This window comes from Peromyscus eremicus, chromosome 19 (genome assembly GCF_949786415.1).
Source record: "Peromyscus eremicus chromosome 19, PerEre_H2_v1, whole genome shotgun sequence".
In the NCBI taxonomy this organism is placed as follows: domain Eukaryota; kingdom Metazoa; phylum Chordata; class Mammalia; order Rodentia; family Cricetidae; genus Peromyscus; species Peromyscus eremicus.
The window spans coordinates 64718451-64746407 of record NC_081435.1 but is presented as its reverse complement, the minus strand read 5'-3'; the positions used below and the strand labels follow the sequence as shown (position 1 = coordinate 64746407).

At 48.0% G+C, this 27957-nt stretch overlaps 1 protein-coding gene across 1 annotated transcript in view; it reads right to left on the bottom strand.

Moving 5' to 3' along the window:
• Window positions 1-3327: 3327 nt before the first annotated feature.
• St8sia5 (ST8 alpha-N-acetyl-neuraminide alpha-2,8-sialyltransferase 5) overlaps window positions 3328-27957 on the bottom strand; it is a 70862-nt gene continuing 46232 nt past the window's right edge. Inside the window, exons 4-8 of the mRNA XM_059246610.1 lie at window positions 21082-21168; window positions 16789-16933; window positions 13677-13789; window positions 8854-8946; window positions 3328-4469 (exon numbers count right to left, since the gene is read on the bottom strand). Coding sequence (XP_059102593.1) covers window positions 4001-4469; window positions 8854-8946; window positions 13677-13789; window positions 16789-16933; window positions 21082-21168 — 907 coding nt within the window. The 3' untranslated portion in view covers window positions 3328-4000. The remainder of the gene's footprint in view (window positions 4470-8853; window positions 8947-13676; window positions 13790-16788; window positions 16934-21081; window positions 21169-27957) is intronic.

Here is a 27957-nt window from a genome sequence, read left to right as displayed (position 1 = left end):
AAGGGATATTTGTGCTGGAATTGGGAACCAATAAAAAGAGTGTGAAGAAGGAAGATGTCTGGGCAGAGAGAACCCGGGTTCTCTGTCTGTGCTGGTACTGTGCCAAGGATTGCACAACACCATGTCACTTAATCCTGGAAACACCAATGACCTGAAGTTCTTGTCTCTTTTAGATGATAAATCAGACCCTATAGGGGCTTCAGGGACTCCCCAAGATCACAAATCTACTGAATGGTGGAAGAGACTCTGAGTCCAGACGCTTCTACCTACGTCAGTAGAGAATAGACAGGCTGAGAAGTCTGAGATGCCATGCAGAGGCAGATGCTCAGAAGGCCCCAATGGACATGCTTCTGATGTTCCTGGGGAGTGCTAGCCTGTGGGTGAGGACGGAAAGGATTGGTGGCACTCAGGAGATGCAGTTTCAGCAGGAGTGCTGCTATTAAGAAAGCCCTGAGGAAGAGTCACAGAGGATGAGTGACGGAGAACCTGCAGAGAGACGTTGAGAGGCTGAGCCATATCAGGAGGAAACAGAGTGGGAAAGAACATGAGGACTGGAGCCAACCTCATCCAATAATTACATGGCTGTCAGGCAGGATGAGACCGAAGGCAGAGAGCCTTCTTTGGCAATGGCTATCTATGCTGCTAACCTTCAGAATTCAGATTTGACCTGTCTGTCCTTCCCTCCTTCCCCTCCTGCTCCTCTCCCTGGTGACTAGGAACCTGGTCTTGAGAGCTCTCCACACAGCGAGCTCCTGGGAGTGTTTGAGAAGGGCTTCTTTCTGCATCAGCGCACCCACGTGATGGTAAGTACCAGAAGGGCATCTTCAACCACCACATATCCCCGGGAACAAGGAGCACGCAGTAATACATGGCTGAAGTCAATAGGATGCTCTGCAGCCTCTGCTTACTTCCCAGACTCAGCGATATCTAGGGTTGTTCCAAGCTTCTCCGAGTCTGGGCAGAGATGTGGCAGCAGCAGCAGCAGCAGCAGCAGCAGCAGAAGGTTCCAGAAGCCAGCCTGACCTTGAGCCTCCTCCCTTTCTGCCTGCCTAAGCACTGAGTCACCTACTTGCTGCTGCTGCTGCTGCTGCTGCTGCTGCTACCTTTCAAGCCCAGAAATGCATTTAGCACAGAGGAAGACATCAGCTGCTTGGTTCATGGGGAACTGATGTCCTTAAACTAATTTAACTGGTAGTCTGCATTGTGTGATGCGATGGGCCAGAGAGGTCCCAGAATCAATGTCCAGGTCTCTTTGGGATAAATGTTACACATACTGACTATAGCAGAAAGCATGTGGTCTGAAAGTCAGGAGACTGGGTGAGCCTCTAGCTGGCCATGTGCTCTGGGGCAAGTCACTCATGTTATTACTTAACATGGACCCTTTTCGGGTATCTCTCCTTGGTCTAAAATGTAGAGGTGGCCTTAGTTCTCCTCCAGGGCAATGGTGCACCAGTAGAGATCAGGGCTGGAGAGAGGCGCCGGAGAGCGGAGGCTGCCTCCTGGGCCCCAGGTTTGGAGTGCAGTCTGAAGAGTGCTGCAGAACCCTCCCTTGGAGGCTTGGCCACAAGCAAGTAAGTGCTTGAGTCACTAAGCCTCAGCCCTTCACCTGTACCATTCTAGCCTGTTCACCTGAAGGGTCTTGTAGTGAAGACGGGATACTGTGATGATGGTGAAGGTGGTCAGTGTAAGGCTACCACAGGAGAGAGTAATGACACAGCAGTTTTAATAGTAAATGCTATGTATAGCTTAGATCCACACATCACGGATGTCCCTCAGCAGTCACTGTAGAGACCCCACAAGTCCTTTCTAAGCCTCTACTTGAAGAGGTCAGGAAACTGACACTGAGGGACGAGAGGAATCTGCCTTGAAATTCATAGGCAGAAGTACCACTATAAGGCAGAAGGATGTCCTAACCCCCTCATGCATGGGCATGAGATGGATCTGGGTGTGCCACCCCCAGCTCCTGTGAGGGCTCTGGCTAGGGCAGGTTCTAAGCACCTTCAACTAGGGAGACCCTGATGTCTGGCCAGGCTGTTGCCCACCTGCAGTACACCTATTCCCTGGGCTTTGTCCACGGCAGACACTCAGTCTGACCACTGAAGTCTCTTCTTTACTCTAGGTCTGTCTCCTTAAGTGAGACAGAAGGTCTTGGAAACCTTCTAGCTCTGACATTCCATGGTTTTAAGAAGTGGACTCAGTTAGGTGTGGACTTTGGCTGTAAACCTCAGTTAATCTGGATCATCCTCAGAACTCTTTCCTTGGCAGAAATAGCCAGAAAAGCCATAAGCACATCTGTCCTTGTGTGGTGGCTCCTGGTTTACCAATGTGTGCTGCCCTGTGTGCTTCTGCAGCTGCTTCATGACCTCACATCCCTGCAGACTAAGGTTTGGGGTCTCCTGGGAGGGCCTCAAAGTCAGTTGGGACTTAGCATCCAGACAGCGGGGTGTGGAATGAGCTCCAGGCACCTGCAGGACAGAGCCCAGAGGAAGCAGGCTCAGAAAATAGTAAGAGGAGAGAGTTCCAGTTGGCCAGAAGCCTCAGGGCCAGCTCTCTCCTCAGCTGGGCCTGTTCTGGTACCTACAAAGTGAGGTCAGGTGTGGGGGTTTCTCATAGCTGCTCCTCTGAGTGGCATGCTGGGCTGAAGTGCAGATGTGGTCTGTCTGCTCCTCTGCAGAAGACAGAGATGACACTTCTGTCAGGGAGTCATCCCCAACCCAAACACAGACCAGACCAACAACAGGCTTTCTAGAAATATCTAAAGGGAGGGAAGAAAGGAAGGAGGAGAGAGGAAGAGGGTGGGGAGGGAAAAAGACAAAGGGAGGGAAAAAGACACAGGAAGGGCATTCAGCTAAAGTCTTCCCCACACAATCCACAATTCCACAAGGCAATCCACCAACAGTGACCATGGGCACCACCACACTTTGGGTGGAAACACACAGGAGGAAGCAACTGGAAGAAATTTCAGATGTGGATGGCGTAAGGACCTCTCAGCCTAGGCACAGCTGGGATCCCTAACCCCGGGCCTGGTGAATCCCTGTGTCTGAAGACAGCAGGCATGTGACCTGTGTGTGCCACCTTCACAATAGAAACAGCAGGGATGTTGGTGTTAAAGCCCCAGCTAGCTGCCATCCGCCAGGCTCACGTGACAAGGAGCTTTCCAGCTGACGATTTCCTATTCAGGAACACAGTTTAACAAGATTCTGCAGTATTCAGGGACATAAAGAGGAACAGATCTTTATAAATAACTCCTGATTAAAATGGAGCTGAAAATAGGGAGACAGAACAGGAAGCAAATTGCTAAGCACTTATTGAGTCGATAACATCGGCTTGGAGATCTTAGTGCAAATGGCTGGTCTGGTTTATTTCCTTCTTGTCAAAGGTTAAATGCTGGAACCTAGAGGCACCAAGGCTGTGTGTGGCCAAGAACTGTTTAAAGGGGGCACGGCTCTCAGCTACTGGAGTCCTAGGTGATGCTAACACAGGCCTGGATTAGACATCCCTGAAGTCTTTTGAGTTCAGCCAGGTAGACCAGGATACTTGGCCACTGTTAGTTCCCTAGAAGGGCTAGCCTCTGAGCCCTGAGATTCTAGATGGTGATTCATGGCTGAGTCCTTGGTATGAAACTTGGGCAGCCAAATGTCCGAATGAGACCTGGACTGTGCTCTCTCCTGCTGAGCGAATGTCTCACCTGCTAGTCTATTCTCAGAAGGGCCTGACTTCGCTGCAAGCCGGCCACCACAGTTCGTGTTCTCTGGGAAATTGAAACTGCGTGGAAATGTGCTTGTGAGGCCCCTCACCTTGGAGCGTGGCTCAGCAAGTAAATGGAGGCACAGGATGGAGCCTCAGGGCAGAGCTGACTTTGCACGGGTTCTGTCCCTGACTCCCCCCACCCCCAGGCCCCAAACACAAACCCTAAATCCTTAGGGAGTAACAACAGCAGGGCCGGGGAACCCCAAAGGGAAGCGGATGGGAGCTGAGACGCCCGAGATGGGCCTGTCTGTCAGCCATAATTGCAGGTGCCTGTGTGCACATGGAGGATGCCCCGGCTATGCAGGTGAAGGAAGGTGAAGATCTCAGAGGGCATGGCGTGGAAGCCCGGCTTGGGCTTGACGTTGTCGTAGTAGTGGTGCGTGATGTGGAAGCCCGAGGGGTTCATGGGGAAGGCCCAGAAGCCGAACAGATGCACCTCCTCACAGAGCTCCAGGGCCGCCGTGACCAGGATGAGGCCAGTGCTGATGCGCTTTGCGCGCACGCCCAGGCTGAGCCAGTAGCGGGACATGCTTGACAGGTACTGCGGGTGGAAGAAGTAGACCTGCTGCTGTGACCCGAAGTCATCCAGCAGGTACTTGACCCGGAAGGACACGAGGGTGTTGCGAACGTTGTAGAACGCAGGCAGCAGCACTGAGGCATTCTTGTACATCTGCAGCACTCTGAAGAAGGGCCGCCGCCACTTCTCCAGCTTGTGGAACCTGCAGGGTAGCAGAGTGAGCAGCAGCAAGCCCTGTGTATCATCACAGCCCTGCCTCCCCACCTCATCCCTCACCCCTGCCCCCTCACCTCACCCTAACACCCCCCACACACCTCACCTCACACACCCCCTCACCTCCCACCTTTCACCCCCCTCACCTCCCACGTTTCACCCTCTTCCCCTCCGGGCTCACAGGGCTGCCTAGCCTCCCCTCTTCCGCCTCCCTTTCCTACCTTTACATAGCTATTGTTTGTTTGTTTATTCATGGAGGGGGCACGTGCCACAGAGCCTGCGTGTGGAGGTCAGAGGACAGCCTGCCAGAATTTGGTTCTCTCCTTCCATCATGTGGGCCCTCATTGTGCAATAATCTTTTTGTAGGCTGTGAAGAAGTATCATTCTGATTGGTTTAATAAAAAACTTAATGGCCAATAGCTAGGCAGGATTTCCAGGCACAGAGGATGCTGGGAAGAAGAAGGGCAGAGTCATGAGGAGGTGCAGAGGAAGCATGACATGTAGGAGATGAAGTAACAGCCATGAGCCCCAGGACAGTACATAGATTAATAGAAATGGGTTAATTTAAGTTATAAGAGCTAGCTAAAAACAAACCTAAGCTATCAGCCCAGCTTCGTAATTAATAATAAGTCTCCCTGTCATGATTTAGGAGCTGGCTGGCAGGACAGAGAAAGATTCACTACAAACACTGCCCAACATGGGGCACATATTTCCACATAAGACCTAAGAAAGCTTAAAAAAGGTTCCAAACACACAAAAACAGAGCCAAACGCAGCTTCCTAGTCCTGCAGTCTCTCATGCGGGCCACAGTATAGAGACGCATCTTCCAGCTGCTGCCTGCAGGCTCCAGCCACCAGGGCACCATGAGCTAAGCCGTATGGTGGTTTAAGTTTAGCTCATGCAGACAGAAAAGGTTACAGAATGCAGTAAAGCAGATCCAGACAGGAAAAATCCTCTAAACAAGTTACAGTGAGTTTAAAAAATGTGAGTAGGCTTAAAAAAGAAAATGGGTATAGACAGTCATGGAAAAAAACAGTTAATAAATAATAAGATAAAGTCTTTAAAGAAAAAAATAAAATGACATAAAATGGACAGCCATGTAAAGATGCAAATACGGAGTCTGGATCCTGTATGGTGTTGTATGGACTTTAAATGTTTTGATTGCCGATGGGCAAACAATAACTGCTGAGAGACACTGGATTATAAAAACTACTAAATTAAACCAACTTATATATTTTTAAAATGTCTTAACTTCAAAAAATATAAGAATACGTTAAGTTGGGGAAGAGGTTATGCTTTTGTTTCCACATTGGACAATGAAAGGCTAGAGATCCATTCAAGATTGATAGAGATCAGGTTTGACTGGGGGAGACCCCCTGAAAATCCTGGCTGCAGACATAAAGAAATAAACCTAGAAAAACTATAAGATAGGTGGTGTATGTTTTACCTGTTCAAACATAAAACAAAAAGTCATCTTTGGCTGGTTTGTGTACAACACACAGTCCATACTTTTGTTAATGCAGGTAGCAGGTATGTGTGTTATCTTTTAAAGTTTATGTGTTTTCAGAGCAAGGGGACCAGGCACCAATGAAAGCAGGTGGCCCTTTGATCCAGCCTCTCAGAGTGCCTCTGTTGGAATTTCCTCAGAGTTCTGCAGCCAGAACAGTTTCAAGGCTGCTGGCTGAGATGGTCCAGCCTCACAGACTCTTTTAACCAGGACTGCAGATAAGCCTTGTGCTTTTCCATTGCACAGACACTGGACAACAAATGTTATAACTAGTTTTCCCAGGACTTGACCATTATCTCAATTTTCTCAGGTTCCCTAAAGATGTTTTCATCCACAGACATCAGGAAGTAATCTAGAGAACACAACACCCATATTCCCAAGAGACGGGGTAGGTGGCTTTTGGTTATTCAATGGGTTATGGATGTTTGCTATTGTTTAGGGGGAATATAGAAATACAGGATAAAAAGACAACTAACCTCAAATATTTTACATTGGTATGGATTTGGGTATATTGATACAAATTTAAAGTTATTTTTGTTATACTGAATGTATGTTTCTACTCTGGTTTGGGGTATTGTGCTTATGCAGCTTATTTAAAAATGTAATGTGTAATTTTAAAAATACAGGTTAGTAGATAGTCATTCATAATAATCAAACTTATAGTCATATTAGGTATATTTTCAAAGTAAAACAAGATATATTTTAAATAGATGGTCTTCAAACACTTCAAAGACCTACAGAATATGGCATTTAAGATGTTTTAATAATGTAAGGCTTTTCATGACAGTGAGACACATCTGCTCCTGGCAGCACCAATCTACTTCAGAAAAGGACAATGGGCATTGAAGAACTTCCAGTTGTAATTTACTTTCTTTGTGGCAAAAGTTAGCCATTTGGGCAAGAAACTGTCCTTACCTCAACTGCTGACAGTATGCTGTCCAAACTGGACAAGCCGAACACACACACACACACACACACACACACACACACACACACACACACACAGAAAAATGCAATTGTCAAACTTTGCCAAGACAAGGTAGGTCAGTCCTTCAAAATTCCTGCTTTACAGAAAAGTCTGTCAGATATTCTGTAGGCTGAAGATGTATGCCCCAATGTTGTAACTCTGTAGAGGAACCTTGGGTAACTAACTGTTCAGGCAGCCAGCGACCTCTGTCATTTTGGAAGTAGCTTGCTTTGCACTTCCTGTTTACTCAGGTAATATTATATCCTTCTGGGATCTTTGATGGATTGAAGACTAGATAGTTATAATTTTCCTTAGTTATAATAGAAGATTAATTAGGTACCAAACTTTAGACTCCATCAAGAGAGGATAAATAATGGAGTATTTTCTCTAAATTTGCCAAATACAAATGGACTGGACATTGTAAATGTAATTCTTACTTGATAAATGTTCTTACTGTATATGGTTTCATTTGTTAAAGCTAATACTTTTCCCTTCCTATTTAGAAATACCTGATAATTGTTCTTATTGTACATAGTTTTACTATGTTAGAGTTAAAATCCTTCCTTTTTATTTAGACAAAAGGGGGAAATGTTGTGGAATAATCTTTTTGTACACTGTGAAGAAGTGTCACTCTGCTTGGTTTAATAAAAAGCTAAATGGTCAATGGCTAGGCAGGATTTCCAGGCACAGAGGATGCTAGGAAGAAGAAGGGCAGAGTCAAGAGGAGACAAGGAGGAAGCATGACATGTAGAAGATGAGGTAACAAGCCATGAGCCTCAAGGCAGCACATAGATCAATAGAAATGGGTTAATTTAAGTTATAAGAGCTGGCTAAAAACAAACCTAAGCTATCGGCCAAGCTTTCATAATTAATAATAAGTCTCTGTATAGTGATTCAGGAACTGGCTGGTGGGACAGAGAAAGACTCACTACAGGCCCTGGAGATTGAACTCAGGTTGTCAAAATGAGCACCAAGAGCTTTTACCCTCTGAGGCATCTCATGGCTCCCAGGAGTATGGCTTTTCTTGAAGATGGTATTTTTTTAATGGGCATAAGGAAGGAGACAACATGGGCTGAATAACTAGTGTTGAGCTACAGGGAGATAACAATGCTCAACTTAGAGGATCAGGGCAGACAAGGAAGGCATGGAGGCTGTGGCTGGGTAGTAGAGCCTCACATCACTTCCCTGCTGTTTCCCCTAAGATTGGGAGTGACCATCTGACCCAGCCTTCTGGACTGGCTAGGCCTTTCCTTGGTATCTTGGCTTCTGCCTACATGTCCTTTCCAGTGACCATCCATCCCTCTGCAGCAATCTCTGCTTTCTGAAGGCTCCTGGCTATTGGTATCTGATATAATTTAGCAATTCCTCCCCTTCTCCCGTCCCTCTTACCCACACTCTAGCCAGGCTAACTATGTGAGCATTGGGGTTTCAACACACTAGCACCTGCAGACCTCTCAGGCAGACCCACAGAGGGCAGCCAAGTGAGAACTGAGATCTTTGCATGATCACACCCCCATACCTGGACATGGCCTGCCCCCAACCCACCTGAAGTGTCCTTGATCACCTGTAGGTAACACCTTCTCAGACCTGCACTGCCCAAAAGAAACATGATGCAGGCCCCGTGTATGGAATTAACAAGAAATCAGGGAAGTTATTAAAAATAATTTTCATATTTCATTTAACCAAATATAAAAAATACTATTATTTTAGCATGTGATTAATGTAGAAATCAATAAGATATGTTAAGTCCCTTTGTATGTATTAAATCTTTGACACCCAATGAATGCCTCATGTAGACGGCACATCTCAACAGAACCAACCATGTTCCCAGTGCCCCATGGTTGTAGGTGACTGATGGCCACCAAAAAAGAGCACAGGTCTAGAAAAAGGACCACTGACCTGTCAATGATGATGCTGGGGTTCACAGTGACTACATCTGTCTTCTCCCCCACATCTGTGGTATACTGCCCTGAGATGGGGGGCAGGTTGCACCTGCAGAGAGAAAGCCTCACATAGTTAGGTGGTCAGTTATCTTCAGGTGGCTGGGAATAGAGGAGGAAAGGATATGGTTACAGGTCAGAGAGAGGCCGAGGCCACCAGCTGGACAGGATATCTATGGCCAGCTAAAGCAAAGGTCCTTCTGCCCTTTATCAGAAATAGAAGAGCAAAAAATCTCCAATCCTTGGTCTCACTGAAGATACAACCATGGAGATGTTGCAACTATCACCGAAAACATGTCCTTGAAAGCTGTGGTCATCTCCGCATCTCTGGAATGGCATGGCATTGAGCAGGGAGATACAAGAGCATCCCCTTATCTGGGGACTCAGGGCTTCTCTGAGGAAGCAATGCTTGAGCTAAGGGCAGAAATTAGCAAAAGTCAGCTGACAGAGGGACCAAATACCTGCATGACATTCAAAGATACACCAACACCCCTTGGAAATACAACACTGAGGTACAAAGTTGCACAAGTGTGTGCAGTGTGAACTGCAGAAGGCCCTGAGGGTAGAAATGTGGAGTCACCAAGGCAAAAATACCCTAACTTCTAAAACTGGGTAACATGTATCTTAATTGGCAGAAGGGGCACTATAGCTGAGAATACACTAAGGATCCTGAAATGGGAAGACAATTCTGAATTATGCAGGTGGGTCCAGGGAAATCACAAGAGCCATTACAAAGAAAATGTGATATGACAAGAAAGGTGTTTTAGTCTGCTAGTCAGGGTTCTCTAGAGGAATAGAACAGATAGATAGACAGATTGGATGGATGGATGGATGGATGGATGGATGGATGGATGGATGGATGGGTGGGTGGATGGATGGATGGATGGATGGATGGATGGGTGGGTGGGTGGGTGGATGGATGGATAGATGGATGGATGGATGGATAGATGGATGGATGGATGGATGGATGGATGGATGGATGGATGGACAGACAGATGGACAGATGGATAGGTAGATAGATAGATAGATAGATAGATAGATAGATAGATAGATAGATAGATAGATAGATAGATAGACAGACCTAAGAGAGAGCCCAAGAAACACTGTGGCAACTTCTTCATGTAACCATGTTTCTTGGAGTCTTCTCAAATTAGCATAAATTCAGAACCAGTATCCCATAGACCCTAGACCCTAGAAAATCTAATTGTCTCCTTTCCCCCTTGTAAAAGGCCACAGGTGCCTCTGGGGAAGGACAGGAGAAAGGCTAACATAAAACTCTTAGATATTTAATCAAGATCTCTCCTTGGGGGAACCTGGCTTTCCTTCATTCAAGAGCTTCTGGGTCTGCAAACTGGCTCACATCTGGAGACTGGCTCACATCTGGAGACTGGTTCATGAGCCTAGACTGCCTTTTGCCATCAATGTAGCCTTTCTTTCATTTGTTTGAGAATATTTCCACTTGCACAGATCAAAAGGAAATGCAGTAGGCTTCTTGTCTATTTCATGTCTGGATACACCATGGTTGATTAGCCAGTACCAAAGGCCCATAGGAGTCATTTCACCATAAAAATCACTTTGTGTGTGCTGCCTGTTACAGGCTAAGCCACTGTGGACATTGTTTTGTGTGTGCTGCCCATGGAGATAACGAGGATCACCTTGCTTTTAGTGATTCAGTACTGCCAGCTGCCGCTGCTACTTTGCAGCCCAGTCAGACCCACTGCATTAATGCAGCCAACTGAGCAGCAGCACCTGCAACCCTAAGGTCTGACACAAGGAAAAGGGCGACAACAAAGCTCTTCAAATGGGCTGCTGCCCTCTCACCCGTTTGCATCTCACAGGATTAGTGAGGGGCGTGTCTTCTGGGCCTTCCCATTGTGGAGGATTAGGTTTTATACAGCAGACCCACTGTAGGATTCCAATTTCCCTGAGCCTTAAAATCCCTTCATCAACACTGAACCAAGGTATACCAGGCATCTCCAACTCCTTTTCAGTAGACCATCTTTTAACAAAAGCTTCAGCCAATCATTCAAACAAACTTTTCACACCTTTTTTTAATACGCAAATTTCCATGTTAAACCTAGAATCTTCACTCACTGGACCCATGTCAATAAACTCAGCCTGATTCACTTTTATCTTCCTTCTACCATTATCACACACCCTTAAATTTCATTTCCACACATTTCCCCAGACGTCTGCTTGAATGAATTAGCAAATTCATTAGGTTCTTCAGTAGTAGGGCTTACCTCTTCATGGACCACACTTTCTATGTCCCTTCTAGGCCTGCTTAGCCTTAAGTCTGGTTATAGGTCTAAAGGCAACTTTTGGTGGGCCTGAGGAACATCAGTATAGTCTTGCCTGGCATCTCCTTCAGAGAATGTCACTGCCAGTGTAGCAGACCATGGAGGGTTAATTTCCTCAGTCAAAGGTGGAAAAGGCAATATTTCAGGGGAGAGAGGTGGGAACACATCTTCTGCCGGAGGGTGGAGAGACTCCTTCCTCAGTTGAGATAAAGCCTTGAGAATCTGAGGGTTCAAAGTTCTCAGTTTCAGGAAGGTTCTCTCACACATTTACATCCCAAGTTCCAGGACCCCCTTCTTTATCAATTAATGTCATTCCTTTAACCACTGACAGCTTCCGAAGAATGGACTTGAGTTTTCTCTGTAATGTAGCCAACCTTATTATGAGGGCTTCAGATTGATTTTCCACAACTTGAGCTCTGTGGCTGCTAGAGAGAAGATTCTCTACCATGGCACACTTGGAACCTTTAGACTATTTATGTGCATCCAGACCCCGTCAATTTCATTAGCATCATTTTTGTCCTTCCCATATTCTGAGATGCTACAAGTTGGTTAATTTTATCACAGAGCTCATTCTTTTCCTTTGTCAGTTCATCCAAAGGTGCTAGGGGCAACCACCGAGCATCATCCTTGCCCCTTTTTTTCCAAAAAATTTGTCAAAAGTTTTACATACAGAGTCACCAAATCTGTTGTCTCTCACAATTGGTGAATCAGGATAATCAAATACATGTCTCCTTAAGTTTATAAAATAGTTCACACCACGGGCTTTCAGTGCTCCCCAAGCTTCTAGGAGAGGCTTCAGTAACTGTAGGTGTTGGCAAATTGGAAAACCTATTCTAGATACTTAAAATTTTCATCCTTGTATATCTGTTGCTCTAGAACCCCTTCTGGTACCAAAATCTGTTTTAGTCAGGTTCATATACATATCTATGGGAGTCACATACAAGTTTATGGAATTTATTAGAATGGCTTACAGGCTGTGGTCCAGCTAGTCCAGCAATGGCTGTCTACCAAAGGAAGGTCCAAGAATCCAGTAGTTGTTCAGTCCATGAGGCTGATGTCTCAGCTGCTCTTCAGTCTACACCAGAATCCCCAAGAAGTAGGCTCTAATGCCAGTGAAGGGATGGACTTTCCAGCAAACAAGGAGAACGAGCTTCCTTCTTCCTTGTCCTTTGAAAGGCTTCCAGCAGAAGGTGTGGCCCAGACTGAAGTTGAATCTTCCGGTCTCAAAAGATCCTTATGAAAAGTGGGTCTTCCCACTTCAAATGATTTCATTAAGAAAAAAAAATTTCTCACAGGTACTCAGTTGCTTGGGTTTTAACTAATTCCAGATGAAATCAAGTTGACAACCAAGAATAGACATCCCCAAAGGAGAGAGGAAGCATGTAAAGTGGGTGTGGTGGCAATCCCAGTACGTGGGAGGCTGGGCAACAAGATGGCAGTTTGAAGCCATACTGGGCTACTCAGTGAGTACTTGTTTCAAAAACAGGAAGGAAGAGAGGAAGGGAGGAAAGATGGGGTAGGGACAACAATAGAACCAGAGAGAGAGAGAGAGAGAGAGAGAGAGAGAGAGAGAGAGAGAGAGAGAGAGCAGGAAACGCTGTCATGCTGGTGTGAGCCAAGGATGCAGGCAGTGCCTAAAGCTGGAAAAGCCATCAGCCTCTCACCTAGAGCGTTCAGGAAGAGACAGGGTTGTCACCTTAACCATATCCCACCAAGACATCTCATCCCCAGAGTGGAAGACTGTAAACCCTGTCTGTTTCGAGTCACTGGCTTCCTGGTAATTTGTCATAGTAGCAGAAGAAATTCCTACAGCCCCAAATAAGGTAAACTGAACAACAGAGTGTCTATGGTTCCAGTCCCCATAAGACAGACAACCTAGCTGACAGGTGTCAAATGTCCCCTGAGAGTGACACCAAGTTCTTTAGGAGCCTGGAGAAGGGTATAGGTGGTGGAAGAGCAGCCAGTGCTCTTAACTGGTGAGCCGTCTCTCCAGCCCTGGAAGCTTTCATTTTCAATTCATTCTCTCTGCCTGGGCTAACGAGGAAAGTAAGGATCCCCACATTGAAAGAGGGGCATGCCCCATAAGAATAGAGAAATGCAAAGACCCCTTGCTGGCTCATTAGAGTCTGGGTGAAGTCACAGGCATCCCTCCTCCCACCGGTGTTTGCAGGGGGGCAACCCATGTAGGGAGTGGGGGCTTTGGGTTCACTGTCAGCTCTACAGGGATGTTAGTTTTAGGATCTCCCATCCAGAATGCCATGAGCCTTTCGTACACCCCATTCTCCATTTTGAAAAGTAGAAACTGGGACCCCAGAGTCCAACAACCTGTTTAAAGGAATAGGGCTAGAAGCATAAAAGGTCCCTAAATCACAAAAGTGTGCTTAAGGTGGCAGCAGAGCACAGGGATGGGTACAATGAGGGGGAAGGGCTCAGAGAGGAGGGCCATGGAGGCAGCAGATGCACCTCCAGGCAGCTCCCTTACCGGAAGACAAAGTCAGCACTGTTGATCTCCTTCCCGCAGCCGCTGTTCTTCAAGATGCCTCCATTGCCCACCACAGCGCACTTCTTAAACTGAGATCGGTAGTAGGGCATTTCCTGGAGAGGTACATGCACGGTGTCACAGCCCACGCCACCCCACCTTCACCTGAGGCTTCACCTCTGCCCCCAAAATATCCCCTCTATGAGCTCTACCCAACGAGGCAGCCTTGTCCTGAAGGTGAGAGAAGAGGGAACCCAACTTACTGATGAGGAGGGGGAAGAAGAGACTTGCTGCATTGGGTGACTCCTCCCATTTCTGACACCAAGGAGTCTGCAGGCCTGCTTTGCCCCCAGCACCCACCAGCCAACCAATTGCTGAGGGTCCCACAATGCCTTAGGAATTGGGCTCAATCAAAAGCAGCTGTCATGGCCCTCTGTGGCACACTTGAGTCTGTGACCCACTTCCCCTGTGGGGACAGGTCCAGGGTGCCAGGACAGGGAGAGCACTTCAGTCTCAAAGGCAATAGGGGGAGAAACAGAATGAGCCACAGTAGTCCTAGGAAAAGTCATTGGGGGTTTCTTGTGTTAACCACAAGTGTGTCCTAAACGTGCAAATCAAGAACTATTTGGAAACAGCCATTTCTAGACTCCATCTAATAGGCACAGAATCAGAATCTCTGGGTGGGCAAGAAGCTGGAATGCTGACCCTTTAAAGCCCCAGAGATACCACTAGCTAAGGAAAGCTGCTGTGTGTCATGACTCAGGGGCTGGAAAACCACGACCATGGGCCACATCTGGTCTACCACCTTTTTTTGTATAGCCAGCAAGCTGAGACTAACATTTGTATTTTTAAATGGTCAGAAGCCACTCAAATAAGATGTGTGACTTGTGGACATTACATAAACTTTCTGATGTCTGTGCGACTGAGACAAAGCCTCCTTCTTTAGTTTACTCATGATCGTGACCATTTTTATGAGGGGACCACAGTGGCAAGTGGTGGTGACGATGATGACAAGGCTGTTTACTATCTGGTCGTTCCCAGAGAAAGGTGCAGAGACCCTGCTGTGTCCCCTGACCTCAGCAATTCACGCCCTGGCTCTCCAAGGACCCACAGGCCAGCCCAGGCTATGTCACATGCTGCTGTGACCTGCTTAAGAGGAAAGCTTATCCACCGCCCACCTCGAACACTCACTCAGGGAAGGCAGTTCAATACCAGCACTGTGCTGTGCCTTTGGCTCATTCCCTGAGACCAAATCTTGCCAGATCATTCTGGTATCAGTAATGGGACATACATAGAGATTCTGGTTTTATCTTGTTAGCACCTCCCCTGACCCGCCAAAACATGCAGGGCATCCTGAAACTCGCCTTCCAGAACATCGCCATGAACACACCCTTGCCACCTGCCTCTCAGCCGAAGCCATACCACCCCAACACCACAGAACCATTCAAACCAGCCACAAGCACAATTTCTGTATCTTCGTTTTCCAAGAGTCCAGAGCTTGGAGCTGTGCCAGCTGTCAGCTCAGTGATGAATGGGTCATGGATGTGGACCCCCCTCACCCTGTAGCCCATGGGCAAGGAACTACTATTGCTATCACTGACCAGCCCACCTTCATACAACACCTCTGATATCGTAGATATCTGATATGGTATAAGCAACCAAAGCTATGACTGCTCTGAATCCCAGGGTCATAGATAGAGACTGAGACCCTAAAGGGAGAAAAAGATCACCCAAGTGCTACACTAACAACTGGCCAGGCAAGATGAGCCGACTGGAATAGTAGTGGCAAGTCTGTTGTGGAGACAGCTAACCATGTTCTAACTGGAACTGGGTCCCACAGCACGGAAGAGAATTCGCATCTGATACTACAACCTGGTCAAAAGCTCATGGCCTGGGAGGTCTTAAGGCCCAGTGAGGAATCTGTAGCTGTTGACATACTAAATGGACATGATGTGCCCATCAAATAGCCGTCTAAGAATTCCATGTGTCCCTACATGTCACTGCCAGCTTTGTTCAGAGAGATTCCTTTTGCAGCGGGCAGTGTGTGACATCGCAGATATTAATAACTAGACAAAGTGCTGAGAATAAGTGATCATTTATGGCCAACCATAAATGGGACATCCATATCACCTTCTCCAAATCTCAGGGAACATTGTGGAAAGGAGAAAGGACACTGTGGAAGAGCCATAGGACAGGGTGGAGTGTGGCAGAATGCTGTCTTCTGGGCATCTGGTTAAGGCTTGATGGTGGCACTCTTGAATTTGCAGTAGCTGTGATTATCACACGAGACTGGGCCAGTCAACATTCTGTTATGGAATGGGGATGGACTTATGAGCCCCAGCCCTCCCTGAGGATCTACAGGTAGTTAATGATTGCTAGGGAGGGAGAGACATTTTCTTCAGCAGTGTGCTCATGGGAAAATTGCCCATGCTCCTGTATACAACCCCAATAAAACCCATTGAATTAGCTGGACAGTGGTGGTGCATGCCTTTAATCCCAGCACTCGGGAGGCAGAGGCAGGCAGATCTCTGTGAGTTCGAGGCCAGCCTGGTCTACAAAGCGAGTTCCAGGAAAGGCACAAAGCTACACAGAGAAACCCTGTCTCGAAAACAAACAAACAAACAAACAAACAAACAAAAATCCCATTGAATTACTGAAGAAAAAAGGATGAGAGGAGACTGATTGGGAACGGAGGGGCATGGGAAGTAAACAAGAGAAGGTGGTGGTGGAAGTGGCAGGAATATGATCAAAATACATCATAGCCATGTATGAAAATGGCATAATAAAACCAATTATGTATAACCAATAAATGATAAGAAAAGGCGTTCTTGCACAACGACCCCAAGGTTATCTGATGTGGCTGACATTCAGGCCTGGCTCTGTCCTGGGCCTGCTTTCTGGTGCTCGCATGCTTCCAGTGTGTTTTTCTCTTGTGCCTGACTCGGGATCAAGCTACAATTCATCCCTCTTCTAGATAGCTGTAGAATGTCCTCAGCACAAATTTTAGAATTTTAATTAGGCAGAACTTTAACCTCTTTTTGCCCCAAATCATACACCCATAGCTAGTTGGCATTGACCACCAGCTGCCTCCCAGACCACCATGTTGGGGGCGCACCTTGGGAAACATTTGGAAGATCTCCTGATTGATGTGATAGAAGCCACTGGACTCCACCTCATACCTGAGATTCGTCTCAATTGGAGTGTTCTTCTGGGTGGTGAAGAGAAAGCCAGGGGCGTTGCAGCACCTGGACAAGGTGGACCTGTAGGCATGAAGACAGGGTGACACTTGGCAGAGCTTAGGGGGGCCCCTTGCTTTCCATCCCATTCCCATACTCACTTCCTCCCCACCCCCTCAACATCCCCCCTGCACCTGGGCCTCTCTGTCTCTCTAGGACCCAGGTTAGCTGCCTATGGGAAGGCTCTGGCTGCCACACTTCCTTGATGGCTCCTGTCTTTGAAGGCTCTGGCACAGACTAATCACATGCTAATCACCTGCAGTTAGTTCTCTTACGTCATCACCTGTCACCAGGTGCCTTTCTACCGCCGGCTGTGTGACATGTGCGCCCCTTAGAAGTGTCCAGGCACAGCTTGATCTCTCGCCTCTCTTCTTCCTCGTCTCTCCCCTGTCCTCTCTCATGTCCCCACTCCAACACAGCCTTTCACTCTCTCCCTCCCACCTCCCCCAATAAACCTTTTGCACTAACTCTCTTGTGCATGGCATGTTTACTTAGTGGCACACCCTGGCAGGGCCCGCTGAAAGGTCCCCTCTTCACCTTTCTTTCTCTTTTTTATCATTACACCTGCCTTCTCAGGTCCTACACCTCTCTAACCTCACCTAGCTCTCGGCACAGACTTGTACAAACCACCCTGTGACAGTCACACCAGCCAGGCCTTGACCAACGCCCGCTCAGCGACAGCAAGGCTCCCCCTCAGAGTTCACTGCTCTGGGACATGCTCTTCGCCCCCCCTCCCCTCCACTCATCCATCAGCCTGAAGCCAGAGCTCTTTAGGGTCTCAGCCCCCATGGCCAACACTCAACAAAGATCTCCCCTTATCAAGCTATAAACCAAGGCCTGTGTGGTCACCCAAAGTGTCACGTCAGACAGTCAGAAGCTGGCTTAGAGAAAGGGCAGGGCCAGAACGGGGACACTGGGTTGGTGCCAGATGCCTTCCTCAGAAAGTGGGACATGGCTCCTGAAAGATGTTTCAGGAATTCAGTATAGAAAGAAAAGAGGGGGGGAGGGAGTGTAGTGGGTAGCCATTCCAGCTTTGTTCTGGAAGTTCCAACCCCCATTGAGACTTCGGCAACTGTCACGCCTACAAGGCGGGGCCAAGGGAGGCGCCTGGGGACCCGAGATCCGGATCGGCGAACGCTCTCTTGGTTCCAGGACGCTGGATGGTGGAGGTAGACAGAGGAGAGCTCCAGAGAACACCGCTGGACTGTGATACACCTTCCCCAGACCCCGCGACCTACCTATCCCTTAATTTGTAAGTTACGCCATTAAATAAATCTCCTTTTAACTACGTGGAGTGGCCTAAATAATTCCACCAATAAGGGAGGGAAGAAGGAAGGAAGGAGAAAAAGTCCCAACATTTTTGTCTCAGAAACACTCAAAGCTGAGCTAAAGAGGAGTTAAAGCTCAGACACCAGATTTAAAATAATATAAAATATAAAATAAAAAGCCTGAGGGAAATGGGGCTGTTGAAGCAACCTGGTTCTCTTTCCTTCTTCAGGACTTTCCAAGAATGCTCCTGAAAGGGTTAACTCCTGGGCAACCTTGCCCCTGCTTGGAAACTTAGTGGGCTCTGGCTATGGTTGTGGGCACAAATCACTGCCTCCTTGAGTTAGACTGGAGTACACACAGCTCCAGGCTCAATCCCCTGCAGTGTCCAGGGAGCCCTGGGAGAATGGACCTCCTCCACAGAGCCCTGTGATGACCTCCCACAAAGCCCTGTAATCTCTCTCTGTCTCTCTGTCTCTCTCTGTCTCTGTCTCTCTGTCTCTGTCTCTCTCTCTTTCTCACACACACACACACACACACACACACACACACACACACACACACATACACACACTCACACACCATCTTCCCTCACACACACAGCTCCAGGCCCAATGCCCCCAGGGTCCATGTGGCTCCTGTAATGACCACTGCCAGGTCCAGGAGGAGGTCTGGAGTGTCCTCATGAGCTCTGAGGTGGAAATATGAGTTGGCACTTAGCATCCAGAGGCCTGGACTCTGTTTTCTTCTCTGTGGCCTGCAGCTGTGGGCCCCAGGCAAGTGTCTTTCGATTCTAGGCCTCAGTTTCTTCATGTATAAAATGCAGGGGTGGCCCTTCTGTTTCTGACCCTCTGTAATTCTGTGACTCCAGCTTGTCCAAGCCAAAAGGTTAAATGTAAAGGTTAAATGACCTTTTTTATGATTTTACATCTTGCTGAGAAATCTTTACTGGGAAACCAGCTTGCTGCTAGTCATGGAGTAGCCTATCTGTGGAGAATTGGATTTTAGAATGTGACTAAGGCTTCCAAAGAAAGGCTGAAGCCTGGCACTTGAGGAGTGACAGGTCAGCATTACAAACCGTTGTCTGGACCCTTCAGCTTTGTAAATGCAGAAACAGTCTTGTCTGCCAACTGGAGAACACCCCCGTGTGAAACAAGCTGTCACACGCCTAATGTGTGAACCAGGATGGCAAGTTTGCAGACAGCAGGATGAAGGACAGCTCTCCTGCACCTGGAACGCCAGCACCTCACGCCTGCACTGCACCAGGTGCCCGCCAACCTGGATGGAGGAGCATTCCGTTTTCCAGAAGTTTGAAGTGAGAGCAAACGGAGTCAACTGATGGTCCTAAGGCCTTTCTGTTCGGAACACGACAAGGTCCGATGACACCTTCTTTCCCACACTTAAGTCCACTCCACATCCTTAACCCGAGGGTCTATGCTCCCCACAGCCTCACCCCACAGGGCTCTCTGCTCCCGATAAGCTCTCCCCCACAGCCTCACCTCACAGAGCTGGCTCACAAACGGAGCTCTGGGTTTCTATTGATTTATCTTGTCCTGTCATGTTAGCATTGTTTTTGATGGGAGTCCCCCCTATGAGACCTCTGTCCCAACTCAGCCTGACCCACATCCTTGCACACCTCACTGGCTCATTCTGTCCATGCTATTGATCAGCATCCACGTGTTCAAGCCTCTCCCGCCCTGGGGACATCTAGAGGGAAGAGCATAAAGGCATACATCAGGGGGGTAGATCCTGGGTCTGTTCGGCACACTCTGACCCTTTGCCCAGACCCACTAGAACTTTCAGGGCAGGTGGATCTCCTCAGACCAGGGCTGGAATTCTGTGGCTTCCTTGAGGCTTCTGATACCTGCTCATTGGGGCTCATTAGATCAAATAGTTATATTTCTAAAAGCGTGCGGCTTTATACTCCTATCTATCCCTACACACCTGTAACCTCAGCACTTGGGAGTGAGAGGCGGGATTAGGAGTTTGAAGCCAGTGTAGGCTGCACAGTTAGACCCTGTCCAGACAGAGAAAGAGCGAGGGAGGTAAGAGGAGGTAAGAGGAGAAGGGAGGAGAAGAGAAGGGAGGCGGGGAGAAGAACGGAGCAAACTTCCTGGCCTGGAATCACCACAGACTGAAGAAAGTCTTGATAAAGAAAGCACAAATGCTTGGTGACGCCCACTCTCGACAGCCTCCTCTACAGGGTTCCTTCATGTCAGTAGCTCCTCAGGACATTTCAACTTGAACCCGAGCGGCTGAAACCCAGTGTAGACACCAGTCACCAGAACCACGTCAATTTCCTAGTGTAAGGTCTACCTGCCCTGGACTGACACCTCAAGCTGGCAGCAGGGCTAGCAATGGAGATAACTCCACAGCTCATCATTAACCAACAAGCAGTTATGGATGTCTCTCATCTGTTTGGTTCCCATGAGAGCCTGAAAATACAGCTACTGCCTCTTCCGGAGCTTACTCTCTGTTCATTGTGGTCAGAGAGCAATTTAAAAAATCAACAGCCAGGCTCAGAATCAGGCAGAAGCATGATGAACACAGGGCCTCCAAGAAGGTGGGTAGAGCCGCAGTCCCAGGATGGGGAGGTGGGACAGGGAGACTATAAGGGCTATGGAGAGATCTTAAGTGAGTACCTCCCTCCTAGGAGCCTTAGTGTACACCAGCCTGAGCTAGACGTGACAGCCCCAACCTTGTAAGGCTACGCACGACAAGGACCACAGCAAAGCATGGGGGCCATTGGCTGAGCGGTTGCTGGCCTTGCTCATATTCCTAAGGCCCTTGGGGCCAGCTCCAGGCGGGATGCCCACTGAGAACCAGGTGTTACAGATGATGGATATTTGAAGAGGTGGCAGTGGGGACCCACGCCACGAGGTAGGCAGGCAGATGACAATGCATACTTGAACAGGTTGGCTTCAGAGGTGTCCATTGCCCACTTGCATATCTGGAGGCTCTTCCACCTGTCAAACAGTTCAGACTGCTTCACCCTGTGGGAGCAGCGGGTGGAGATGAGAAGGTCAGGTCACACCATGTGTCGGCCCTGTTTCCAAAGGCCCTCCCCTCCCCCGCCCCTGTACGCCATATCAGCGGCCAGTAGGCTGCTTTCCTTATCCTTGATGCGAGGTTCATTCCTGAGGGAAGTGCAGAAACCCAAGAGCTGCCCTTCGTGTGCAAACTGTGCAGAGCCAGCCATTCCTTAGCCAGCCACTGTCCCCTACCTTAATCTTGCCTGGATTAGGCATCAGACCTGAGCCCTAGAGCCAGCCCAAATTATTCAAGCTAGCTGATCCTAAGCCTACCTCCGAAAGGCCTCACCCAGGCTTGCCCCTCACTCTTGCCTCTGGTGGGCATGGAACTCCACCCTACCCCACCTGGTGTGGCCATGCACAGGTGCTGTGTTTTCCTGTTTCTAGGAATCTCCCGTGTCCAGCTGTGGCAGTGCACGCCTCTAACCCCAACGCTCAGGAGACAGAGGCAGGAAGACTATGCATTCAAAGCCAGCCTGAGCTACACAATGAGCTTGAGGCCAGCCTGCACTACAAAATGGGACCCTGTAACAACAACAAAAAAAAAAAAACCCACACTCCCACACACACTAAAAACCTACATTCTTAGTCACTCTACATCTTAACTACTCTCACCTCAAGCAAGTAGACCTTTCCTGTGTGCTTCCCCTCAAAGGCTAGCACCATCCTCTTAGAAACCACAGTTTATAAATGAAACAAGACCGGAGCTGGGTGGTGGTGGCACACACCTTTAATCCCAGCACTCAGGAGGCAGAGGCAGGAGGATCTCTGTGAGATCGAGGCCAGCCTGGGCTACAGAGTGAGTTCCAGGATAGGCTCCAAAGCTACACAGAGAAACCCTGTCTTGAAAAGCCAAAAAAAAAAGAAACAAGACCACTTCCAAATCGAAAGTCTGCCCAAACCATGCACTGCGCACAGCACAGGGTCATGACCATAGCACCCCCTTTTCAAGTGTAGGTCAGGAGGAGAAGAGAGATGAGCCTCTCTGAACACCTCCAGGCCTTACAATGCTGGCTGATCCCAAGCACCCTCAGGGAAGGGAAAAATGTCTAAATAGAGGTGATTCTCCCTTGCACTGAAATCCACAAAAGAATTAGTATGTAAATTATAAATTTATTGGTACACATTTATAATAGTCCATTCTGATGAAGTTTCAGTACTGGCAAATGTAGATACTTGATAAATGTGATTTGTTTGTTGAATGAATGAATAAGTAAATAAACTATATCAAAACCAAAAATGATGGAACTGAGTGTTGTGGTTACACATGCTTGCTACCTCAGCACTCGGAAGGCTGCTATAAGGGGACTTCAGATTTGAGGCCAAGTTGGGCTACATAGCAAGATCCTGTCTCAAAAAGACTAAAGAAGGAAATCCTATGGAACCTGAGGGCTGCTTCTGTGGAGAAACATTCCGTGTGTGTGTGTGTGTGTGTGTGTGTGTGTGTGTGTGTGTGTGTGTGTGAATTAGAGGATAACCTGGGCATTATTCCATCATTCTTGGGTGCTATAAATCTTTTGTGTGTGCATATGAGACAGGGTCTCCATTGACCTAGAACTCATTGATTAGGCTAGCGCAGCTGCCAGCAAGCTCCAGGGACATTCCGTCTCTGCCTCTGTGGCACTGGGATTGCAAATGTGCACCACCAAACCTGGCTCTTTAAATGCTCGTGCCCCCTCCTTGTGCTTGCAAGGCAGGCACTTCGCTGACTGAGACATTCCTCAGCCCTGACATCAGGTCTTAGAGCGTCAAGTTTTATAATATTCTGTCCCACACTCCCTTGAGACAGCATCTAGAAGTTGCCAGTCACTACCTTAAATCTGCAATCACCTTGATTCCAGAAACAGCAGAGCCTTGGAGGTGAATCTCCTTAGGAGGGGAACCGGGGCTGTCCTCCTCAACAGTATCAATCATCTGAAAGACACCGGGCTGCTCCCACAATCCATGACAAGCAGGACCAGAACTGAGGTAATGATCAGACTGCTTAATCATACAAACCTCTCGACTGACCTCAGCTCTTCCTCTGTTTAAACCCATTTTAGAGCTCCAAAGATATGCTGAGATGCTGATGTCTTCCATTTCCCCAGTACAATTAACCTGGTCCATATTTATTAAACTCCCTTCCTGTCTTTCCAAGATTACTTTGTTGGATTTTGGGGGGAAATGGTTGGGCCCAATCTGTTGGAAGCCCCTCCCCCAAGTCAGGGTCACATCCTGGGATGTCAGTACCACTCATATGCATGTGCTGGTTAGTTTCTGTCAAGTTGACACAAGTTAGGGTCATCTGGGAAGAGGGAACCTCAACTGAGAAAACGCCTCCATCAGACTGACATGTAGGCAAGTCTGTGAGGGATTTTCTTGATTGGTGACTGATGTGGGAGGACCCAGCTCACTGTGGGTGGTGCCACTCCGGGGCTGGTAGTACTGGATGGTATCAGAAAGTGGGCTGAGCAAGCCATGGAGAGCAAGCAGATAAGCAGCACTCCTCCATGGCCTCTGCATCAGCTCCTGCCTCCGGGTTCCTGCTTGAGTTCCTGCCTTGCTTTCCCACAGTGGTGAACCTGGAACTGTAAGATGAAGTGACCCCTCTCCTCCCCATGCTGCTTCTGTCCAGTCTTTATCACAGCAATCGGCAATAAAGTAGGGTGATGTGCCAACACCAGCCATCACTACCTCCTTTCTCACCTCTCCTTTTTAGACAGGGTCTAACCTTGAAGGCCACACACTGCTCCAAGCCCTCCGTCCCACCCACGTACTTCTGTGTCTCTATCACCTTCTGCTCTTCTTAGTTATTTCTTCCCATTGCAGTCAAGATGTTCCCCATTCCCAGGCTGTGCCATGAGGGACAAGTCACTCCTGAGTTCTTGTGTCTGCACGTGTGGAGTGAGCGATCCCAGCCCTTGTCACCTCCTAAGAGACTCTCCTTGCTGTCACCAGATGGTCACATTTCCTCATAGTGTTAGCTGCGGGGTGTTTACCCACCAACCCCACAGCTCCCCAGAGTTTTCTTAAGTGAGAGCAGCAGGAAATATTAGATAGAAGGACTTAGAATGTGGAGATAAACAGATAGAAAATACAGGATAGCCTCGAGAGGGCTTGGAACTTATTCCAACGAGCCCTGACTGTCTGTGCCCTAAGGTATTTATAGAAATGCCAAGGGGTAGAGCAAAAGACCTCCCCCCAGCACAGCCAAGTGCAGACCATCTCAGACACCTGCACTCAGGCCTGTGAGCCAATCATCCCTCTTTATTCAGACCTGCTGGGGAAAGCCACTAGGAACCTGAAAATCGGCTCCCACAGTTAGCCCTTTGTGAGTGGGACACCAAAGCAGATCAAACAAGAGGAAAATATGTACAAGGGGACCTGCTTCCCAAAGTGTGTCCCATGGAACTCTAGCACAGTTTAAAATTTTTTTAACCCATATATTTATGGCCAAATGTATTTGGAAAAGCCGAGTTAAAGTCTAATACTTTCTTTTACTCTGAGAATTCTCGGCTCATTTAATATGTTCTCCTATATTGTTTCTTTTCAAGAAAGGAATATTGCACACAGAGATACTGGACCATGGGAGCCTTATTTCTGCTGAAATCCACAAGCCCTGGGAACACAGGACAGAGTGTACATTGCACTCTGGCACAGGCATGACCAGGACTTCTCTTTCCTAGGGTAAGCAATGCGCCTCTGCTCAGTGTCCTGGCTGGGGGCCTTTAGTTACCCACAGGTCCAGGGCTCTTAGAGGGTCCCTTAAGGGGGTTGCTCCAGCTCCACCATGGGTGGGAGGTGACTAGCCCCTAGGAGCAGAAGGTTCACCTCTTCCTTTAACCGGAACTAGTAACATTTGTCCCCAAACATGGCCAACCACTCACTGCCTCGGGGAGTACACATGGCAGATGGATGAAGGGGTAAGTGCAGGACAAATAGATGACGGAATCCAAGGATTTGGTCTGAGGTGAAGATCAGACACTTCCTAACCACAGGACGCAGAGCCAGGTTTTAACTCTCTGAGCCTCAGTTTTCTCATCCATGCAATGGGCTTCATAGATTTTTTTAAATAATTTATGTTTATTTAGGTGTATGAGTGTTTTGCCTACATATATGTATATGCACTGCATGCTGGCATGGCCAGAAGAGGGTGCTGGAATTCTTGGAACTGGAGTTAAGGACCACTGTAAGCCTCCATGTGGATGCTGGTAACTAAACCCAGGTCCTCTCTGCAAGAGCAGCCAGTGCTCTTAACCATCTCTCCAGCCCCTTGTAGACTGTAAAAGTTATTAAATAAGAAAACACAATCACAAACTGGGCAGGTGCATGGCGCACAGGAAGTGGCCTAGGTTGTTCTTATTGAACCGATTTGACTAGGCTCTCTCCTAGCCCCCGTACTTTTTATAAAGCCTACACGCTCTCTTTCTACACCCTTGATCTTTCTCCCTATATGATAAATACCACAGGGCAGGAATCAGCCTGAGTTCCTCCCTAACTCTGCACTGAGATACATAGCAGGTTTTGGAAAGAATGTGTTGAGTATAGTAACAGACTAATTAGTTTCCTGTCGAGTCTGAGTTCAAATCCACTCTACTTATCGAACACCTCTACATGGCCAGACATACAAATACAGTAGTAAGCACAGCATCTCCCTACTTGTATGGAGATTCCATAACAACAACAAAGGCATATTGGAAAGAAATATAGACTGCCTTGTCTGGGAACGGTAAACTTTATGAAGAAAAGTAGAGCAAAGGACTAGGGAAGTGACTGTCACAGGTCCTTCTTGAGGAGGGATGCCTTACACAGAATCTTGAAATAATGTAGAGGCATGTGACTATCTGGAGAAAGTGTAGCTCAGTCAGAATGAGTACCAAGGCCCTGAGGCAGGAGCATGCTTGGTAGTTAAAGAAAGTTAAAGCAAGCCTTTCTTGCAGCTTTCCCAAACCTCCCACAGCAGCCCCACCCCCTCAGGCCACAGGACATCAGAGAAGAGGTGCTATCACCCAGCAGCACCCTGGCTCACCCACTGCTCCTCTCCCCTTACCTCCCGCAATTCACAGCCCCCTAGAGCAGGATCCACTACTGACTCACACACTTCAGAGAAATGCAGTTCTGTCAACAGTCCAGGTCAGGGGCCCAACGTTTGACTGTCCTGAGCATCCAGACCTTATTCCGGATGTTTCCTATGCCCTTGTCACATCCTAGACCAAGGTTGGGGCTGGACACCCAGCCTTGAATTCTGGCTCCAACCCCAACTCACAATGTGACCTGGGTAAGTCATTTAATCTCTCGGGAGACTCAGCTGCTTCGTCTGTGAGACGGCTCTTGCACCCTAGGCCCTGCACATCTCAAAGGTTGTTCGGGAGAGCAAATGGAGTCATGTGTATAAAAATGCACTATAGGTTGCTTTACTGATTCAGAACCATCTTCACCTTAAAGATGAAGGGCTGACCCAAACTGTCTCTCCTTTCTCTCATGGCATCACCGACATTCCAGAAGAGAAACAAAATCATTCAAACTTACCAGGATAAATAGAGTGACAGGGAGGGTGTCTCTGTGGAAGAGAATTCTCAACAGGCCCACAGAAAAACAGAGGGGCTGAGTCAAGGACAGGACAACAAGGTCCCCTTCAAAAATTCTAAAACCAGGAGCAGTGGGCAGGGGCATGGCCCTAAAGATGAGAACCAGTTGTAAGTGACCATGAGCCATCAAGGCGTGGCTGGAGATCAATGTTAGAGTACAGGCCTAGTCTGCATGAGGTCTCGGGGTAGATCGACCTCCCCCTCCAGAACTGAAGAGAAAGCAAAACAAACAAAACCATCCAGTCCAATCCACACCCTGCAGCTCCCCAACCAAACATTTGGTGTCAGACAAAGGGAGGAAAGTAGGGACATCAGACAGTCCTTCCTTTCTAAAGCCCATAGTGCCCCCAGTTAAAAACATGAGCATCCTGCAGCACCTTCTCGAACATCATCAGACACAGAACCCCTACCAGCCTTTAAATGTTTTCAGTGTGAGTGTGATCCTGCAACCAAGGGTAACTGAACCTACCTGGAGGGAAAAGAACAAGATAAACTGTCGGGCAAAATGGCCACAGAGAAAACTACTGCAAAACAAGAGGCCAAAAAGACATCCTTGATGTCCCAAGAGATATCCAGGACAATGCCACATCCTTGACAGTGAGGCGAGAGTGCTCTAAGAACAAAGCCCAGGCTCTGGGCCGAGAGCGTGCTAAAGGAACTGGGAGATGACTTTAAGGAATTTTACCAGGATGGAGAAGCAGAGGGTGAGAAGAGAAATGATGAAATTAAAAGATGCACAGAGACCCTGTCTCAAAGAGATGGGGGGGGGGGAGCAACTGAAGAAGACATCAGACATCCATATCCACACACAGAGAAAGAACTAGAAAGTGAGAGCGGGAGAAGGAGGGAGGGAGGGAGAGAGGAGATCATTTAGACAGGAAAGGACCCGAATCCTCCCCTCTCACCCACTGCTTTCTGGGACTTGACTTGAGAATGGGCAGGAGTAAAGAGAAAAACGTGAATCATTGCTGGGTTCTAAACAGAGGTGATTCCAACCTTAAAGGGAAGAGGTGATCTTAACAGTCTTGTCTTTTGTGGTGCAGGGTCTGGAGACACTGTCTGTAGTTGATCAAAGAAACAGATCACTTAGGGAACCCGTCCACAGAAGAGCTAGAGCTAAACAGTGTAGCTTGGATTAGTTTGTTTTCTGTCATTAAAACAAAATACTCGAGGCTGAGTACTT